At 35.8% G+C, this 22302-nt stretch overlaps 1 protein-coding gene across 2 annotated transcripts in view; it reads right to left on the bottom strand.

The window, feature by feature from the left end:
* Window positions 1-393: 393 nt before the first annotated feature.
* The window catches only part of ttyh3b (tweety family member 3b), a 45472-nt gene continuing 23563 nt past the window's right edge, over window positions 394-22302 (bottom strand). For both annotated transcript variants that reach the window (XM_016491771.1, XM_016491770.1), the window contains 12 exons: window positions 16063-16174; window positions 14982-15202; window positions 14589-14684; window positions 12747-12819; window positions 11805-11880; window positions 9986-10041; window positions 9807-9899; window positions 9592-9684; window positions 7634-7770; window positions 5302-5481; window positions 4597-4672; window positions 394-2033 (listed from right to left, as the gene is read on the bottom strand). In XM_016491771.1, the coding sequence (XP_016347257.1) occupies window positions 1860-2033; window positions 4597-4672; window positions 5302-5481; window positions 7634-7770; window positions 9592-9684; window positions 9807-9899; window positions 9986-10041; window positions 11805-11880; window positions 12747-12819; window positions 14589-14684; window positions 14982-15202; window positions 16063-16174 (1387 nt within the window). In that variant the 3' untranslated portion in view covers window positions 394-1859. The remainder of the gene's footprint in view (window positions 2034-4596; window positions 4673-5301; window positions 5482-7633; window positions 7771-9591; window positions 9685-9806; window positions 9900-9985; window positions 10042-11804; window positions 11881-12746; window positions 12820-14588; window positions 14685-14981; window positions 15203-16062; window positions 16175-22302) is intronic.

Here is a 22302-nt window from a genome sequence, read left to right as displayed (position 1 = left end):
CAAAGTCATAAAAGATACAGCATTATAGCATTTTCCAGTTTAAAACGACATTTCTACCTGCTAATGTAATTAATGATATTTATTAAAATCAAATGAACACCCATGTTCAAGAATCAAGGTGCGATGTTTTGAAAGTGGCATTAGATACCACATCTTATGCATGATAACATTAGCGGTTGACTGGTGCCATGACAACGTCTAACACTGTTATGTCAGCCTTATGACACTGGATGCAAGTAAATGAAACCAACAATACTGCACTTAGTAAAGACAGCTAGGTTATCTTACACTACATCCACACAAGTCTTACTTAGTGACTGCATGACAAGGAGGAAATTTCCTTAGTTTCATTGTCCCCGTTGCTTTTTTCCTTCTTCACAATTCGTTTTTTTTACCTTTCTCCCGCGGAAAGTTGGCGAAACAACAAAAGTCCTGTTAGTGGCACAAGTCCAGTGTCCATACTGCAGATCCATCAACACTACAGAGAAGTGTTCCCCATTAATGTTAAACAGAAATAAGGAAAAGGCTGACCGTGGTGAAAATCGATTCCAATTCACTACAAAACAAAACAAAAATCTCCTGCTAAATAGCGTGAAGCCTGGATGACAAGCAGAAAAAAAGATTTACATGTGGGGCAGTGGGGAGGCATTTCTCTTTTTGTCCAGGTATCCCTTCTTCACCTTTTTCACTCTTAAGCAAATTTTCCTCCATTAGAAATATTCACATTTAAAGTGTGCACATACACACGAGCACCCACAAGTGTATTCACAAATTCAAGTGATATGTCAACAAAACATTTACTATTATTTCATCACAGAGTTCAATGACAATTTTTTTCTTACAGGTATTCTTCACTGCAGCTCTAAGCCATGGCAAATGTTGCACTGCACTGTTACACAGAAGATTAGTGCACTGAGTTTGTAGTGTTGATCATTTAGACGTTTTTTAAAGTACAAAAACACTTACTATTTACAAAGAGCAAAGCTCGCGAGTAGTGCCGTTTTAAAACACACTCACTAATGCACAAGGCAAACACGCCACGCACACAAACACACCGATAGTGTGCTGTGCAACTGTTTCCCTTCTAGAATAAGATACTGAATGTGCATAATGGCTCAAAGGCTTGATGGCTGTCAATTCACACTGTGGTACACCATAGATTACACTGTACTGTAAATACAAAGAGTGGCCTTTCATGACAGGAACATTTGTTTAACCACAGAGTCACAAGTATGTGATTCAGTTAACTCGTGAACATTTGTAAACGAGTAAACATCTCTGTTAACATCAAATGGCAATGATGAATACCTTGGATTGTGGCTGTAGTAGTAGAATGCTGCCATATTGTCAGGAACTGCAGAGAAAGCGCAAAAGCTGCATCTTTAAAACCTCGTTAAACTATATGTAATCTCGCAAAAAGCTTAAAAATAGAACTCCATCATAAAATCAAATATCATAGTGACATTTCTTGCACAGCAAGGCAAGAGATTTAAAAATGAGTGGTATAAACCATTATCCTGTGATAATGTGGTCCTGCAGTCCTTGCCAATATGGCTGCCCTGAGAGAATCTCTGTAAGGGTAGTATGGGAGCTACTGTGCTGACGACTGAGAGGAGTCCTCCAGAAGAGGGCAGTGTAGTTGCTGTGATGATTAGGGGAGTAAAAAAATGGCAGTTTGAATAAAATTTGGCAGAATGGAGTCTTTAAGAAGCCAGAGTAGGTAAGCATGGATAACTGATTCCAATCAAATAAAGATGTTGGGGTGAATTTCTTCACTGGGCTGAACATCGATGTGGAGACAAACTTCGTACTGGTGAACCTGACAGGTAGATGACTATTGGTTACGCATTTGAGGATAGTTAATGGATGGCAGAGTGGGGTCGGTGGATAGCTGAATTTGGTCGGCTGTTTGGAGCTGAACGGCTGGTTAGGTCTGGTCGCATGTTGGGCTCCAGACCGTTCTGGGATTCTGATGGCCTGGATTGGTCTGGGCGGCTGGTTGCTAGATATTTGGCCCTCATGCTTGAGGTGTACTGCAAAACAGGGTGAGAAAACAAGGAAAAGGGGAAGGAAGACACCATCACATCATTCTGAAGAGTTATTTTCACAATACGATATAAAACGTTTTTTCCTAATGTGGCACGATTATTTAGTCAAAGTGAGGAAAGGTTACAGCGTCTAAATGGCATTAGGACAGAGTATAGCTGTAGCTCTTACAAACATGAAGCACATATAAATATGAACCTCATTCTGTCGTTCTCACTAACTCATTCGCATGCGTAACAGACAAACTGACAGTCATTTGGACAGCCTGATGGTTTTTTTAAAGCCAAGAGTTACTGTGATGAAGCATATTATCATTATAAGATACTTTTCTCCTCACGATCGGCTTTTATTTGCAAGTTCGGTTAAAAAGAGTGCAATTAATGTGGAAATGAAAGAAAGGAAGAAAAGTTAAGACCGTGACAAATTGGAAAAAAAAGAACAGTAGATGAGAATGGCACATATAGATAATGCAGCTATATGTGGGATAATATTAACAGCTGTTTAGGGGTGGGGTTATAATGTGAGACACTTTACCAAACACATGCATGAGGGATGTTTTTCAGTTGGGTGAGAAAGAGACAAAATTCATGCATATTTTGAATCATAAAATCCAGAGAAGGAGAGACTATTCCATAATATATCGGCACTTCCAATTCCAGCAAGAACAGGCACCAAAAAGCAGCATCCTGGACCATGACATTATTGAGAATCAGATTACATCCTTTCAAAGAAACACGGTTTCTTGGGTGGTCTCTCCAGTCTGGAGTTTGAATACGCATGCGTCACGTCCAGGGCCCGTAAACACTAAATCAAAAGGAAAAAACACCTAGAAAGTAAGGTGGAGTGAGAGCGGCGCTTAGAAGAGGCCTGAGTGTTCTCGTTTACTGAACTCAAACTAGTGGGAGAATGAAAGATGCCCTCGCATGCCAAGTCTAATTAAAAGAGCTGCCCTGCCCCTTCAAAAAAAAAGTACCGTGCTCCCTTATTCACAGCGCATGAACCAGGAAAAGCATTCTCTGGTCTTGTCATTGACTGTACATGCAATCATGCAAACTCCAGGATTCTGTAGCATTGCGAAACCCACTTCCACTCAGTGAGGGGCCTTGACTTAAAAATAAGAGGAGAAATAAACGACATATCAGAATACATTTTAAAGAAATAGTTTACCCAAAATGCATACTCTACCACCATTTACTCCAAATCCATACAAATGATCTTCTATAGAACACAAAAGGTGAAATTTAGCAAAATATTCATGCAGCCCTTTTTCATACAATGCATATGAATGGAAATGAACGCTGTTAAGCACCAAAAAAATGACAAACAAAGGCTATAAATATACCCTAAAAGTAGTCTACACTAACAATGCACTATATTACAAATCTTATGAAGGTGTACAATAGCTTTGAGAGAAGAGACCGAAATTTAAGTTGTTATTTGCAGAAAATCTTCCTTTTATATTTAACTACTAATGGACGTATCAGTTTTTGATTCATGTAGATTCTGAACATTTAAAAGGGTTTCAATGCTCATTTTCCACAGCACCAGTCCACTGGTACCAACTGCGCTTTCTCCTTACTCTGACATCAAGGTGACAGTGTATTTTAATTAATTAAGTATATAGTCTGTTGCACTGTATGTTTCAGAGTGAAGCGCATCACTATTTTTACACGCTAGCGGCTCATGATCCAGCATTTTTACAATCTCAGAGTGGCTCCGTTCACAATAAATGCAGCAAACTCCATCTTTGCAAGTTGTGTGAATTTAACGTGCATTTGGAATTGCAATATGTTGCCAATTATTTTCATATTTCCAAGATTTCCAACATTTTTGTGGACAGATAATTATAGAATTGCACATTCATGTTTGTAATAATACCCCATGGTATTGAAAATATATTGTATTGAAGATACAGAGTAAATTAAAGTGAAATGATATCTTAAAATTTCATGTACCTATCTTCCTCACATAAAGCTATCGCTAGGCTTCACTTGTTGTATAAACAGCTTTTAGGGTGCCTTTTTGTCATGTTTGGACCACGTCCTTCCCATTGGCATTAACATTTCTTGTATGGAAAAGAGAACCTTTTATTTCATGTTACAAGGGGAAAAAAATAAGCAAATGATGACAAATTTGGCTGGATCTATTTTACCATGTTGTTTGTGAGGACTTATAATTAGTGTCGCATACAGGCTGCCAAAATGACCTTCAAGACTCTTTATGTGTGTGTGTGTGTGTGTGTGTGTGTGTGTGTTTGATTTGACAATGTTCATCAATATGATAAAACTACACTAAAAGTGAAGTTTTACAGTTGCCAAAGCTGGTAATTGCATACTCATCAGTAAGAGACAAGGATAAATACTATCACACTAACATCCTGTTTTCTGGATTATCTAAAGAACTATAAATCAATTATGTCAAGCATGGGGCAGGGTTTCAAGAAGATCCATTCCTTTTGCTAAAAGAGTAACTGAATGTGTGACACTACGCTAAATAACGACTGTACACCTACAAACATGTGTGTTTGTGTAAATGTGCTTGTGCACTTACTGACGGCGGGGGGGATTCTCTGCCAATGAGTGGCGTGTTCTCGCACCGAGGGGTCTGAAAGTTAGCATTCTGGCTCCTGCGTCACAAACGAGATACCAGTTACTCTGACTCCCTCTTCAAGGGAGGGATTTCCACACCGCGATGCACTAAACTTTACAAATCTGACAGAAAGCTTTGAACTGCAGGGTAGGAGTAATACGCAAAGCCACTGAGTGATACCACTATGCACTATATACAGTGGTGTGAAAAAGTGTTGGCCCCCTTCCTGATGTGTTATCTTTGACTAATATTTAAATTTGTTTGATCTGAAATATTAAAGTGTGACAAACATGCAAAAAAAATAAGAAATCAGGAAGGGGGCCAACACTTTTTCACACCACTGTATGTAGATCATGGTAGATGGGTTGCGTAAAACATTACCTATCATATAGTAAAACTCATTGCACAAGCTGAATTATCTACTTATAATTCCCATGCCATATTATATTTGTTTCTACACGCCGTTCAGGGGCTCTATATATAATAACTATAATCAAGAAGTAAAACATATGCAGTATTAGCAACTGATCTGATGCCTATAGTAAATCGAGCAAAGCCCATGCAGTAATCTAGGCTAGCGAGCCTATGCTACAGGACCTGTAATACCGACATGGTCCTTCAAATCCAGCCCATGCATTAGGATGAGGTTAGCGTGGCTACACTCACATGTACTCAGTGACTGGTGCATTGCTGACAGTGTGTGCCGCAGCAGGGAGACTAGCCTCGCTGCCGTAGGTGCTGCTGCCACAGCTGTACAGGCTAGGCATGTGTACGCGGTACAGGTTATCATGCGGCGCTCGCGGGCCGAGTGTGGCCGAAGTCTCATCGCCATCCTCCTCCTCAGACCTTCGGACAAATTAGCACAGGTGAAACACGTGCCCCTGGGTCAGAGGGGAGGGAAAAGGTCTCTCCTCTCACTGGACTTAGTGAAGATCTCTTTAAAACCATTTTTCACGCCAGTCCTAAAATGACTCTAAAGCATACTGATGGATAATAGTTTCATGCATTTGTTTTTCCCAGATTTATCTTTGTCATCCTTTTCAAAGTGAATGTTCATGACTGTATATACTGTAAAAAATATATTATAGAAGAAAAAAAAATCTTACTCAAGCTAGAATCATTGCATGCTTTATATGAAATACATGCATTCAGATCAAATTTTCTCTCAAATCCTCAAACTCCACATTTACATTGAGTAGAACAAATAAAAGTCTTTCAATACGTTTTAGCCAAAAATGTGTTCTTTTGGACATGCATAATATTTTTATACTGCATAATATTTTATTAATGACTATAAACATTTTTTTTTTAAATGATTGAAATTGAAATAAAAATATCATAAATACACTACCAGTTAAAGTCCAGGATGATTAACATTTATTCTTTGAAAGAAATTAATACTTTTATTCAGCAAAAACACATTAAATTGATCAAAAGTGGCAGTAAAGACATTTATAATGTTACAAAATATTTCTATTTCAAATAAATCATTTGAACTTTCTCATTCATTCAGTATGACACTGAAGACTGGAGTAATGGCTGCTGAAAATTCAGCTTTGCCATCACAGGAGTAAAATATGTTTAAATAGAAAATAGTTATTTTAAATCTTAATAATTTTAAATTTTTTGCTATTTTTTAAATCAAATATGAATGATAGTGTATATTATATTTGATAAAATATTCATATGAAAATAAATATTAAATTAAAAGAATTAATTTAAAATCCCTATTGATTTGAGCTCTCCACGATGTTTACTGTGAAATCTAATGTACATCAAGCTCTTGTTGTCCTTAACTCTTGATTTCAAAAGCCAATTTTCATATTAATGACTTCTAATGGCAGAACAACAAAAACCAAGCTCATTACTCATATTCCAAACTAAGTCATCTGGGCATTTTTAGAATAAGCGTAAAATTGGCAGTCAGGATGCTAAAACAACAACCAAAAAAATTGTCTTGTGGTCAATTTGGAATGGGGCAGCATCTCCATTTCATTTATTATGTATTTGCGTCAATAAATGTGCATATTCAGTGAAAAAAAAATGTAATAAATAAAATTAAAAGTAAAAACAATCCTACAGCCATGGATGCTAGTCAGAAACAAAGTAAACTAAGAATCTCACAAAAACTACTGTGGATTTCCTTTGCATGTCCAATGGATTGTCCTCAGCAACCACTGAACGTTCTCTCAGTGATTTGAGTCATGCATTAAATCAACAAACAACCACTATGAATCGAATTTGAAACGTAAAAAAGGAGGGGGGACGCATTTAAGAAGGGAATAAAAAAAGAAATAGTGGATCTGTGAAAGTGTAGATTTGGATGCCACTTTGATCAAGATATCTTTCATATGTGTAACTCTTAACAGACCTTTTCCGGACCAGCTTGCCCAGTGTGTAATCACATCACCAACATGTTTCAATAATCATTATACTCTTCACAAATGCACATAAGCCTTTCTTGCAGTTTCAAGATAGTCCAAAGGGAGGCAGCATCTTCCATAGAAATGTCAGTCTGCCTTAGCACAGAATTTAGAATAGGGTCTCTTTGTTCTTTCCCTTTGCACAAGCGTTATTGCAGACAGATGCTATACTGAGAGTCAAATAACAAATACCTCCATTGCCAAAATACTCCTCTCAATATGTACTACTATTTTGCTTTTATACGTAAGCTATATTTAGATTACCCATAGAGCACTACAAAACAAGTGTGTCTCTCACACATACTACAGGGCAGTGGGTTTTCCAAATCTATGACACAAAGAGGAATGAACGACAAGACGACAGAAGCCACACACAGTCATGAGAAGATGATTACTATGTGAAAACAGAAGGAGCAGATGTGAAAATAAAAGCATTAAACAAACACGTGACTGGCAGTCAATTCTCTGTCCATGAACTGAAGTCCTTGCCTGTCTACTTGAGCTGCATTTAATATACCTTGCCCTCCTCAGCCCATCCCCCGTTTTTTGGAGCATTTTGACCCTTGCCCTCTCACCTCTTGCTCTGCCAAGTGTGAGGCACACTGCAAACGATGGAGCTAAACATTAGCGCAGTGACGAATGAGAAAAGGACCAGATAAATAAGCCCCTCCACTCCATCGTAACACAGTCCGGTCAGAGCCTGCACATAGTCCTGTGAGAAAGAAAAAAAAAATGATGAACAGTAATATGAAAAGTCTTGCTTTGGAAGTCTTTCAACACTCTAAAGGAAGTGGCATAACTAAATTTGCACAGGTAGTACAAGCATAATCATGGGAAGTAATATATGTGTTCCTTCAACTTTTATGCCCCTTTTTGTAATACAAAAGTTTGGGGTCAGTAAGATTTTAAATGGTTTTGAAAGAAATCTCTTGAGCTCACTAAGGCTGTGTTTATTTGATAAAAATACAGAAATATTGTGAAATATTATTACAATTGATTCAACTTTATTTGATATAAATTCAACTTTATTATTCTTTAAAAATAATCTTTGATACCTTTGTTTCAAGATTCTTTGATGAATTGAAAATTCAAAAGAACAGCATTTATTTGAAATATAAACATTTTGTAACATTAAAAAGTTCTTTACTGTCATTACTAAACAATTTAATGTGTACTTGCTGAGAAAAATGTAATTTCTCAAATAAATAAATAAATTCCACAATCGTACTTACCCCATACTTTTTAACGGTAGTCAGTGTTGAGCTTGTTACTCAAAAAAATTTAATTTATTACTTGTTACTAGTTATGCCTTTCAAAAGTATTATTATTACTTTACTTATTACTTTCTGGCAACAGTAATTAGTTACACTACACTACTAGTTACATTACTTTTCCTTCACACCCCACAGAAATTGTAATTGCATATCTTACCCAAAAATTCTTCTGAAATGTTACTAGCAATATATTTCTGCCTCATCATTTGACCAAAATCCACATTGGATCGCAGTCAGAAGTTATTACAAACACTCATTAATTGTCATGTGTAGCTTGAAGCTAATTGTAGCTATACTTTCTCTGTTACCCATATATATGATTATATTTCATGATGTATTTTATCAAAAGAAATAGCAGAAGTTCGTAAAAAATGTTTTGTTTTCCAAAAGATTTTTAATTATAGTAATACAATTAATCGGGATCAGAGGGATGTGGGTGGGCAAGCCATGTAATGCCAGAGTAAAGCAATGCCACCACTTCCATAATGCCACAACTTATACATAGGTGTTCAGATCGTCTTTTCTTCTCACAAAATCAATGTAATGGCAACATTTTCATCCGCTGAATGTAAGTTTTTCCATATTCCAAGCTAGCCTGCTGCACTGGTGACTTCATGAGTCATGAAAATTATAAAAATAAATCAAGGAATTATTGGATTGTTGGACTTCAAATCAGTAGGGGTCGAGGCATCAAAAGTAACTAAGTAACTAGCTATTTTATGGATGGTAACTTTAATATTATTACTGAAATCTTATTAGTAATTAGTTACACTACTAATTACTGCACAAAGTAATATTATTAACTAGTTACTGCCCAACACTGACAGTAGTGTATGTCTTGAATACATTTTACTATGCGTTTCACCATCTTTTTTTTTGTTTTGCTATTTTTCAAGTGCATATGGATTTTATTGTTTTACACTTATCCCAAAGACTTTCAATTTTAAACATATAAAAATTAATTTTAATACTCATAGTGCGAAACTGATTGTCCCAAATTTGTGGTGTGATTTCCACCACACTGAACAATTCTAATCAAGTTTTTGTAAAACACAGATATCAGGGCTAAGGTGGATCATATTTTAACATGGCTTTTAATAATAATAATAACAATAATAATAATGCATTTATTTTATGTAGCAGCTTTAAAAGTTTAATGCATCATTTTGTCATTACACAGAATTTACTTGTCAGTTTAAAGGCATTGAAAGTGAAGTCATCTAAAAAAAAGTGTATATTTTTCATATTAACACGCGCACCATGTGCAGGCCCCGACAGTCGACCAGGGCAGTGAGGTGGTGGAGACTGACTTCAGTGGAGTTTAGCACCGCCTGCATCTCCTCCAGGTTACTCTGATAACCAACCCATAGAGAGACAAAGAACATAAACAAATAAACATCCATATACCGAGCACAGAACATGTACTGAGTACTGAGTTTCTCGTACAGAACTGAGTACATCCGCAATCTCACACCTTAGTCTTGGGGAATTCTCGAATAGCTGAGCGCAAGAGCTCGGAAACATCATCCTGCATCTCCACAAGAGCTTTATGGCTTCCGGAGAGTTTCTGCAAATCAGAGGACCGATTTATAATTCATGAAAGAGAACAAGAGAGACAATGAGAAAGAGAACAGAGGAAGAGTAATTATGTACCTGCTGAAATGGGTTGGTCTGTCCCATGCTGCACCTCAGATAATACTGCATGATATCTAACACAGATAATAACCAATACACATGAATTACAATAAATATGTTAATTTTTTTAGTCCTCAAATGTGAGACATCACATAATGATAGGTTTCCCAAACACTACCCTCGTCTTGCGTCGATCAATACACAGATATTCTTGATCAGATATTGAAATAATGTTGAAATCACGCTGCAAAGAAAACAGCCGATGCAAACTAACAAAACTTGGCAGTAAATCTGTTGGAAGCACTGCATGCATCTGCCTCTCTTGAGTCACTGTGACCCGCTAGTTCATTATTTACTAACCCAGCTGGCTGAGATTACTGACAATGCCAACTAGCTTCATTTGTTAGGATATCAAGGGTCTTTTCTGTGTGTATGTGTGAGTATGAGTGTATGTGAGAGAGAGATGACTGTAAAGGTGCTGCATGAATCCGAACCCTATTACTATGTGTTCATGTGCTTGAAAAACAGACAAGAGAAAGAGAATGAGAGAAGCAGAGGTTTAATGATTAATTAACCTCACAATCTAAATCATCACACTTATAGTGGGTGCAGATGGATAAGATAAAAATAGAAAAAAATATAATAAAACGTAACTGTAAGAAACCTATGAACCGGCAAATATGGCATAATTTTAGCTTTAAGATATGTTTGAGTGAATTTCAATAAATATTGTGTAAACTAATTTTATTTTAGTAATTTTGTGTATTTATCATTTGCTACTATTACATGATATCATATATTACCATACATAACCATTCAAAAGGTTTGGAGTCTGTAAGATATTTTGTTGTGTTTGAAATGATATCTTTTACTCAACAAGAAATACAGTAATACTTTAAAATATAATTGCAAATTAAAATAACTGCTTTGTATTTTAATATATGTTTTAAAACAATTTATTCCTGTCATGACAAAACTGAATTTTCTGAAAAAGCTGAATTTTGAATCTTTGATGAACAGACAAAAAGTAATTTAAAAATGCTTTATAAACATCTTTACTGTCACTTCAGATATTCAGTATTCATTTCTTATTCTAAAAACCTTACTGACCCCAAACTTTTGAACAGAAGCGTTTTGTGTGTCAGCAAAATGAATATGCAGGAGGAAGTAAATACACAGATGTAAGATTATTGACAAGATTTATTGGTCTGCAGACACACCTCCCATTGCCTTCAACAAAGACAAACAAAGAGAAATGTGAATGCTTCCAGCAGTGAAGCATAAGTGTATGCAAGTGTGAATGAGTGTTCATTGAGAATGTGTTGTGTAGGGACTGAGAGGATCATGAATTGTATCCCCTGTGGGAACTAATTAGCAATGACATTCATGTCTGTTCAGGAAAGCCAAGGTCTGAGAGCAAGATACAAAACCTGCTTTGTACATAAACACCCTTTAAGAAAGCCTCCTCTGCACAGCAATGCTCCAGGATATTTCAAGTGAATGAATGAGAGCGATTGTGAGCATACACATTTTCAGTGGGGAGTATTGAGTTCAAGTCTTTGACAATGCATTGAATTATCAGTATATATAAAAATAAATAAATAAAATGCAAATAAGAAACAAATGCATATAGTACTTTCTTTAATATGTAATCTGTACTTCTACTACTTTTGTTAACATAACGAATGTATCTGTTTCTGTCTGTATATAATTGTCTATGCCGTTGTGAGGTTTTTTTTTGTGAACTGAGCCTTGTCACAAGCATCTAAATGCCCAGTGAACCCTGCATAAACCGTGTGAAAGACAAACAAACTCAACTTGACTTAGGGACACATACCTTGGTTGATAACGGCATTCTCACGTGTCACTTTGGTGATGTAAGAGTCAGGGGCAACACAAAAATCACTGGCAGTCTAAGGAAGAGAACAACACATGAAGCATGGATCACACACACAACACAAACCCTCAAATACAGGCCTAAAAACCAACACATTTAAGTGACTGAGATCACTTTTTCTTTATAAAAAAAGTTATCTAAATACCTAAATACTACAATTTCAATCGTTTGGGGTCAGTTAGCTTTTAAAGGAATTAATATTATTCAGATAAGACTCGTTAAATTAATCAAAAGTGACAGGAAAGACTTTCACATTGTTATAAAAAAAATTCTAGATCCAATAAATGCTTTTCTTTTGAACTTTCTAATTAATCACCGAATCCTGAAAATGATGCATTGCGGTTTCCACAAAAATATGAAGTTTCACATTTATATTCAGCATATTAGAATGATTTTTGAAGGACAATGTGACACTGAAGACTGGAGTAATGATGCTGAAAATTCAGCTTTGCATCACGGTAATAAATTACATTTTAAAGGGGTCATGTGTTTTTTGAACATTAAAGCATGTCAACATATTCTGTTACACCAAATACACAAAATAATGATCTTTAAAAAAGCATCATATGACCCCTTTAAAATATATTCAAATAGAAAGCAGTTATTTTACATTGTGATAATATTTGGCAATATTACCGTTTTCAAATATTACCGTTGATTAAATAAATGCAGCCTTGGTGAACATAATAGACTTTTTAGAAACATCTTTTAGGCCCCACACTTTGAAGAGTAGTGTATATACTTATTTTATTATATATTCTCCTGAAGAAAATAATCCCCACATAATTTGTCTCTACTCTTTTTAGACAGCCATAGAACCAAACAGAAATATATTGGCATAAAATTGAATAGAATTAAAGGTGTTTCTGCTAATATACTCACCACAGCAACAGAAAACTCCAGCCCAAGTGAAGCCCAGCTGATCACCAGCGTCAGCACACCTAGCAAACAAACACTGAAGGAGAGAAAGAGATTATTCATTACCACAGAAAATATGAAAAAAAAAAAATTGTCATGCGCTTACAACGGAAAAAATTCGGACACTTTTTTAGAGTGCTTATTTGAATTCTTCTTTACAATAATGGCTGTCATTTGAGTCTTTTAATGGTGGGACTAGGCGAATGAGTGTCTAGTTATTCCTGTAAGCAAAGCCGAAATGTTTCTGTGTTGTTGATGGATATTTTCTAGTTGGTTTCTTTTTAAACTTGTTTAGGCTCATGGTGAGTAACCCAGTTTGAAAACATCTCTGGGGATTCAAACAACCTCCCACTCACCAAATGTGCTTCTAGATACACATGTGCCCTAAAACACTAATATAAACACAAACAAACATGCATGTACATAACACGCGGCAGAAGAGGTGTCTAATTGCAGCAGAAGGAATGAAAAAGTGAGTCAGAGTGAATCAAGGGGAGATCTTCACCCTCCCTAGTAAACTAAATAGATTTCGTTTTGCCTGAATCCTTCTCTCCTCTGCCAACTCCTCTCTCTGATTCGTGCTCTCTCTCTCTCTCACACCATTTCTAAAGGCTTTCAGAGAATGAATCTCAATTTTGCATAGTTACAGGCTAAAAATAGGCATTTTCACACAACGATTTCCAACCTGGAAATTTTCAAACTGAAACCGTAAACTCAGGTAGTGCAGTTTAATCTGAGGCACCTCCTGCAATCCACCAGGAAAACAAGATGCCCTTTTGATGTTCCCTGAAATATCACATGATCTTGCATATCAACATTCTGACATTCATTATTTTTCTTACACTTCAATATTTCTTTGTTGTGAGTCAAAGTCAATTACATTCCTTAAATTCTACTGATATGTGTTCAGAGTTTAATTCCAGGTCACTCACTCTCTGTGATTCTCCCTATATTGTCATGTCACATCTCAAACCATCCTGCCGAATTCAGTAACACCCATAAATATTATTAAAATCTGATTTTATAACACTGTTGTTTTAGTATTATTTATATAATTTATATACTAATATAGTATTTAGCAATGCTTTAAATTAGCCTTTTCATATCAATTTTCATTTTAACTGTACTTTAACTTTTAGTAATTTTGTTTAGGTTTTTTTTTGTTTTCGTTTCTGAATTTCTATTCATTTTAGCATTTCTATTCATTTTAGCATTTAGCATTCATTTTAATTCAGGTTTACTTTTGTAATTTTAGTAAGTTCAAGTTTTGCATCAACAGAGCAAATAAAGTGTAATGATATTAATAAAAACAGTATTCTTCCACCAAACAATGTAGTTCCTCAGAATCAGTTGTGGTTGCAACAAAGTGGTTGCCAAGTAACACACAAACGTAAACAAAGGTGTATTTTTGTACTTTGTAGAGTAATTTACAACAGCTTCGAACGTGGCTCAGCCAATCAGAATCAAGGACCGGAACTATCCGTTTTATAATTTATTTTAGCTTTATTTTAGTTAATGAAAGTGAAAGTTTTAATCATTTTAAGTAACAATAACAACTGTTTCACAGATAGCAAATCAGTACAAAAATACATATATATTGGGTCATATTGAGTAAAATAGTGTAATTTTGGATAGAAATAAAAAACTATAAATTTTGGCACTAAATAAAAAAGAAAAACAATATTAATATGTTGTTTCTTAAAGGTATAGAAAAGGTTCTTTAGGAACCATTTTGTGATAGATTACATGGGTGGCTATTGTGTGTTATATTAACTAAAAACATGTGTTAATAATTTCTGCACTTACCTGATCAAGATGCCTCTTGAGTTGCGTATGAGACCAACCAAAATGAGCAGGCAGATTATAACATCAAAGAGCAGCAGACCCAGATAACCCAACCACCTACAAAACACACATACACATGATCTCTTCCAGATGGCTGGAAATGTCTTTATAACTCCATCCAAAAGTAGTAACAAGTCTGGACTTTATTATTGAGAAACTCTATTGTGCATGTCCATAAACTCTTAATTTACTTCTTTGGACATTTAGTCATTCTTACGTGAAAAACAAATCATGCCAGACTACTTCTTTGTAAAAAACCAAGAGGATTTTAGAAACCAGTACTATCTGGGTAATACCTCTGAAACAAATTTAGCCATCACAGAGCATGATGACTAGACTGGACTTCTTAATTACCTGTACCAGTCATACTGCTCAGTGAGGGATGCCAGGTGATCCAGAGAGAGATCCGTACTGCTCCAGAAAGGCACCTCCACCATCAGATTGATCAGCTCGTCCAGCTGACCCTGCAGTTTCTGGACGATGGACAGGTAGTCTGTATGCTTGGAGTACACAGTCTCCAGCTGCACCAAACCCTCCTGCAGGGTTTCATTCAGACTGCTGGTGCTCTCTGATACCTAAAACACATAAACAAGCACATATTTTAGGCTCAATAAATCAGATCCTTTTTTTCTGCCCCCTGAATCAAACTGGCAGGTCATAATGTAGGTTATCATAAGCGACACCATCAAATGGAGGATGCTTTGAAAGGCTATGCGTTCAGCTGTTTGTGTCAAAGTGAAATACACTTTGATCTTAATTGCTATTCAGCTGAAAATTATTTTTCGGTTTCAGTCAAAACTTTTGAAAGGCCGGAATTGTTGTGACATTTCAATGCTGTGCAATTTACAAGCTTACATACAACAAGTGTTGATCGTTAAATAAATTTGATTCATTAATTGATTATTAGATAAACTTTATTTTCCGTTTCGGCTTTCACTGAATAAAAACTAGGACTCGATGACCTCTCAGGCTTTCTAACAGTTGCTAATGGATATTTTGATACACATAATTAAGTCCTAGCCAGCCAACCAAAACAATTAAACCCTCAACCTTATGAATGCATTAACATTTAATAACCCTGTATATGCTGGGGTTTTTAGCGATGGCTATGAGGTGCAGTAGAGAATTTGGCAACAGAAGTAGAGTGTTTATTTGAGTTAAAGTGTTCAGCAAAGGGCAATGAACTCTAGCCGCAGCAGTGGGGAGTTCAGTAGAGACATAGGTACATTTTTGGCACCACAGTACTTTAGTATTGGTATGCCGTGCGACCCTATTAGTCAGGGCTGTAAAATAGCTAGCAATGGTGGTAAAGTGCTTGAAAAAAAGTAGTTAGGTGTTTAGGACTGACAACAGAAGTGCAGTTAAGTACGTTTTTAACACCTGGATAAGGCAAAATGTCCCCAGCTCAGAACAAACAAAAACGTCAATGACTCACCAGTTTGTCGATGCCTGACACTGTTTGGTTAGCATGGCGCAAAGAGTATGTCAGTCGTGTCATGCCATCACACGTTTCGCTGTTTCCGTAGAAACCGACTGCAATGCCAGCACTGCGAGAAAGTGATCAAAACAGGAATTAGCTCATGTGAATGTGGCAGACTTTTATATAGGCTGTAAATCAACACTCTCACACAAGCAATGCGTTTTATTCTTTATTCTGAAACACTAAGAGTACAAAAACACGAAAATGCCCAGGTTAGCAGAGCAGAACTTGGTTGAACCAACAGTGTTGTTTTTTAGTTTTACAAAGACAATAAAACTAATCCACGCGCTTTCCCAAACATTTCCAGCTTGTATCAGAAAAAAATAGAACGCTTATAGTCAAAGCAAAAGAGACTTATTTCAAAAACATTAAAAAAAAAATGTTTGACTTTTAAACATTTAAACATTTTATGAAGCTGACATTTACTCTTTTGGACATTTGTTATTACAGTAATACCTATATGGGCAAACTAACACAAAGGAATTAATGTGCGATAATGAAGCATTTATTTTCGTGCTGTCAAACGATTAATCGCATCCAAAATAAAAGTTTTTGTTTACATAATATATGTATGTGTATATTACAGTATATACATACAGTATATATTTTGCTCTTGAGCAGCAAATCAGCATATTAGAATGATTTCTGAAGGGTCATGTGTCACTGAAGTCTGGAGTAACGATGCTGAAAATTCAGCTTTGCATCAAAGGAATAAATTACATTGTAAAATATATTCAAATAGAAATATAGTCAGTTTTAGCGTGTGCGCGTGAGCATTTTATCTGATGCCGTGTGCACATTTACCTGTATGTGTTACTCTTTGTCTCTGTCACTCAAACACAAGACGATTTAGGCGGGAGAGCTAGCTTAAGAGTGTGTGAAGCAGAGAGATATCGAGAGAGAGGTCAAGCTGTCATTCTTTGTTAAGGTCAGGAGTCACGTGGCTCACTGAGGCTTTCCCACTGTTACCCAGAAACCCTCACGTTAACAGCACTGACCACAATCGTCCGCTTGTGTGTTTATCTGTTAAATTGTGTGAGTGGGCACATGCTAACCGTTCTGTTTGGAGAATAATAGTAACTGTATCCAAAACTGGTTGTAAAAGTATGAGTATGAAAATTTTTGATTCACAAGTGCTACAATGTTGGTTTAAGATGATAATGCGATCTAACGGAATAATTAAGCACAGTTAACTAAAAAAACTAAAACAAAGCACCAAAAGTTACTAAGGTACTACCATGTTATTTTATTTGAAGTACCATATTTTTAAGTATCTTAAAGTATCACATAAATACAATGGTACATGAATTTCAGTACAGAATTTGTGTTATTTATTTTTGTTTAAATGTGCAGGTCCATGTGGGTTCATTCAGAGCAGTTGGCTTGAACCGATGACATATATGGGTCACTTTCAAACATACATGTGAAGAGTCGGGACAAACCACCTCAGACTTTCAACCTTAATAAGATCAACTCAGGTAAATGTCATTGTTGTGGAAAATAAGCCATTACTTTTTATGAGTCCTGGCTGCTTTAAATAGAATCGATTCTGGCTTGATGGCTCAATTACTGAGCCAAGGCAGTATCTATAAACCAAGACAAAATTACTCTCAATTAAAAAGTGGACACAAATACATAAAGATACAAACAGACACATCTTTGTGAGAATCTGGCAGTGTTAGATAAGAGATATTAAATAACGGCTCTATGCGGCTATAGCACACATATACACAGTGCCCACACACACACTGTCAGAGAGACCTGCAGTGCAATATTCATCTCGCAGCTTCAGTGTTCAAAATCTGATTCTGTTGCTATGGCAACATCGCCAAGGCACCGAGGGGGCAGCGCCGGGAGAGAGGGGGAAAATTGATGTGAGGGCGACAGGGAAAAAGAGAGAACGCAATACAGAGAGAAAGAAAATATTTTTATCTGCGGCGAGTTTCCTCAGCCCACCAGGACAAAATCATATGTGCACATATGCTGCAAAAAAAAAAAAAACTTCGATCAGTTGGTTTGTCTCATTATTTCCAGTAAACATGTGAAAACGTCAGTGTCAAAAACATCTTTGAAACTAAATAAATTTATCCGTGAAGCAATATTACATAAGATTTGTTATAAGAAATTTTTTTGATGCAATGGCAGATTTTTCATTTGTTTGAAGCATAAACTAACCAAATGTATCATTTTATTTCTTATTTTCTAATAGACACTTGCGGTGTAAAACAATATCAAAAATGTCTATGCTGTAAAATAAAAAACTGAATCAAATACTATTTAAAAAAAGTTTCAGGATGAATGAATGAATTATTAAGTTAATTAATGAATTATAAAATAGGAGAACAGCTAAGAGAAATATTTTTATATTTCTTCTGACCTGTATCATGATTCAAACTGGGTGAACTACTAACTCTGGTCTCTTAACGATTACATTAAATGTTCTTTTAGACGCTCAATATGCTTAAAAAATAATTAAATAATTAAATTTTGAAGAATATCGGTAACTAAATGATTTCGGGAAATAAAATAATACATTTAATTAGTTTTATGCTTCAAACAAATAAAAAAATCTGCCATTGCAGCAATAAAAAAAAAAAAAAGCATATTCAATTTTCTGAAAATAAATCATATGTAATATTGCTTCATGGATACATTTATTTTGTTTCAAAAATGAGTATTTTGAACAGTTCTGAATGAGAACACATTCATTGAGCTACTAAAGGCACAAAATATTAGGGAGATCAGGGTTTTAGGAGAGCGCGCCGGTGTTTTAGGTCACTCAATGGAGCATGTGCACATGTGTGCATTAGTCCATGTGTGCACTATTTGATGTGCTTAACGATGCATGAGACACAATGTGTTTCATCTGAGCCATCATATCAGCATGACATCTCTCATCTCTGCCATGGACCCATCACTCAGTGTGATCCGCAACTCGTTCTCTTTTCCCAGTTAAGCTTTATCTGCATCAATCAGTCATCATTGTCCTTTTCTCTGGGTCTTTCTGCATCCATCTCTCTCTAAGGGAAATAATCTCTTCTTTGTTTGTCAATCACAGCGTTGAATGGCAGAGCATGAAGTCAGATATAGGACAGATGAGAGAAAGGAGGAGGAAGGGAAGGCAGAAGGGGTGGAATAGAGGGGAGGAGATCGTCTGATGACCCTTGTGGGGTGACAAATGGGAGGAGAGACCAGAAAATAATCTGAACAGAAGACAAAGAAAGCAACCTAAAAGCAATTAAAACAATAATCAATAAGAGTTAACGAAAACAAAACGGTCTAAAATTTGTATGCAAAATTATGGCTTATTATTTACACAAATTAATGTAACTTTGTTTACTTTATAAGAGTTTTCCCCTTCAGCAGCTAAATGTCAATGTATTTACAATGATTATTTGCAAAGGCATTAATAATCATTATTGATGTACATTCTTTTTATTATTCACATTAATAATAATAATAGTTAAATTATGCGTTTAACACATTGTATTTGTTTTGTATTTTCACAAAAAAAATATTTTAAACAATAATTAGCAGACCTCCTGTTAAAAAATGCTTCCCCAAATGAAATTACTATTATTTAAAAAAAATAAAATAAAATAAAATAAAATGATGTACACTTTTAAGAGTTTAACAGTTTTGCCATAACAGATCAGAGGTAGGGTCTCTCCTTCATGGTAGCCGCCATGTTGAGGTCACATGACCTGCTGAATATTACTCACTTCATCTCAGTAACTTCCATATTATCAGACACTTTTGGTTAGATTAATCAATAAATTAATCATGGCTAACAAATATGCCTGTGAATGTTTTTTTTTTATCTCTAAAATGGCATAAGTAACTAAAATGAGCTTTCACATCATAGGGTCGTGCACAAAAAAATTACATATTTAATTAGAACAGAACCGTTTAAAATCCTTTTGCTACAATCACAGCTTTTATTTACATAAATGAAGGAGCCCAAAATCTCAGGTCATGACAAGCAGTTCTTTTTAGATAATCTAAAGTAGTTCTGTGTGGCTTCTATTTCACTGAAAAGAGCAGCTGGTATTATTAAACAGGGTCATTGCAGGACAATGGGGTATACGTCGAACGTCACCTGACAAAACCGGAAAACAGGTCTCATCGCATTCATTTGTCTGAGAAAGTGTTAACAGCATTATGAACTGATGGCGATATCTATGCACTTTTAAGGTAATCAGTTAACCTAAAACTTTTATTTTGGATGCGATTAATCGTTTGACAGCACTCATTTATTTCAGGTACATTAATCTCAGGGCGGTTTTAGTGTGTACACGTGAGCGTTTTATCTGATGCCATGTGCACATTTTCCTGCATGTGTTACTCTTTTTCTCTGTCCCTCAAATACAAGAGGATTTAGGCAGGTCAGCTCTTATAAGCTTAAGAGTGTGTGAGACTGAGATATCGAGAGAGAGGTCAAGCTGTCATTCTTTGTTAAGGTCAGGAGTCACGTGGCTCACCGAGGATTTCCCACTGTTACCCAGAAACCCTCACGCTAACAGCACTGACCACAATCATCCGCACAATAATCTGTTAGATCGCGTGAGTGGGCACATATGCTAACAGTTCTGTTTGGAGAATAATAGTAACTGTATTCAAAACTGGTTGTTAAAGTATAATGAGTATGAAAATATTTGATTCATAAGTGCTACAGTGTTGATTTAAGATGGTAATGTGATCATACTGAATCATTAAGCACACTTAACTAAAAAACAGAGCACCTCAATTACAAAGGTACTTCCATGTTCATTTGTAGAAGTACCATTTTTTCAAGTACCTTAGTACATACAATAGTACATTAATTTCAGTACAGAATATTGTGGTTTTGCTATATTGATTTTGATTAAATGTGCAGGTCTATGATCGTTCAGAAATGTGGTTGGCTTGAACTGATGACATAGATGGGTCACTTTCAAACATAAATGCGATTCGGGAGAAACAACCTCAGACTTTCAAACCTTAACAAGATCAGCTGAGGTTAATGTCGTTGTAATGGAAAATAAGCCATTACTTTTTTATGAGTCCTGGCTTCTTTAAATAGAATTGATTCTGGCTTGATGGGTCAATTACTGAGCCAAAGCATTATCCATTAAACAAGACAAAAAGTACTCACAATTAAACAGTGGACACAAATACATAAATATATAAACAGACACAATCTTTGTGAGAATCTGGCAGTGTTAGATAAGAGATATTGAATAATGACGCTCTGCGGCTATAGCACTCATATTGCAAAGGGGTGGAACATTTCTGGTAAATTTCCGGAAACTTTCCAAAAATCCCTGGAATATTCCCAAAAAATCCTGGAAAGTTTGCAAAATTTCTGGAATGCTTCAGAAGTCCGAAAATTTTATTAATGGTGTTTAATTTAAAAAAAAAAAAAAAACTTTTCCATATCAATCTGCATATGCAATGGACATCAGCTTGGCTCATCTTTGAGAAAAATAGCTCCATATTTAACAAAGCACATACAAAAGAGCTGAACCGGAAGCAATGCGACCTCTTTTAAAGAATACGGAAGTTTGTTGCACATGACCCTCATTCAGCCGGCATTATTCTAACCCCTAACTAATGCAGGCACTTGATTAAACTATTTAACCTCTGTGTCCTGGGTTCAGCGTGGACTGGCTGCCAGCCTGAACTGACCTCTCACCTCTCTCTATATTTAAATAGATCTGACAGGAATGATTAGAGATGTTTTCACAAGAGACCAAATGTATACAACAAGACACACTGCAGCTAGCTTAGACAAATAGAACAGAAAGATGATATATATAGTAACATGTCAGTCTATAAAAACTGTTTAAAATATTGAAATGTCAAGGTCAACTAAGGTAATGTAACTGATTTAGCAAAAGTGACAAGAAAGCAGATGGAAGCTTGTTAACCCAACAATCAAATGTAACAGCATGTGGATTGTGAAAAGTTTTCTAACAGGACATATCCTGAACAATGAAAGGGTTAACAAAGCAAAGCCTGTGCACCCGAGAGCCAGACAGGGATTATTACTAAAAATACCATCCGTTTCACACTGCGCAAGGAGAAACACACACCTACTATTTCAAATGAATCACGGCCAGCAGCGCTCATCAGCGTGGGTTAGGCGTTTAATAAGCTGCCATATGTGTTACATGATTTATGTGTCATACAGCAATTACTTAAGAGCTCTTTATT

Source organism: Sinocyclocheilus anshuiensis, unplaced genomic scaffold, assembly GCF_001515605.1.
Source record: "Sinocyclocheilus anshuiensis isolate Anshui unplaced genomic scaffold, SAMN03320099.WGS_v1.1 scaffold50, whole genome shotgun sequence".
NCBI lineage: Eukaryota > Metazoa > Chordata > Actinopteri > Cypriniformes > Cyprinidae > Sinocyclocheilus > Sinocyclocheilus anshuiensis.
This window is presented reverse-complemented; position numbering and strand designations above follow the sequence as displayed.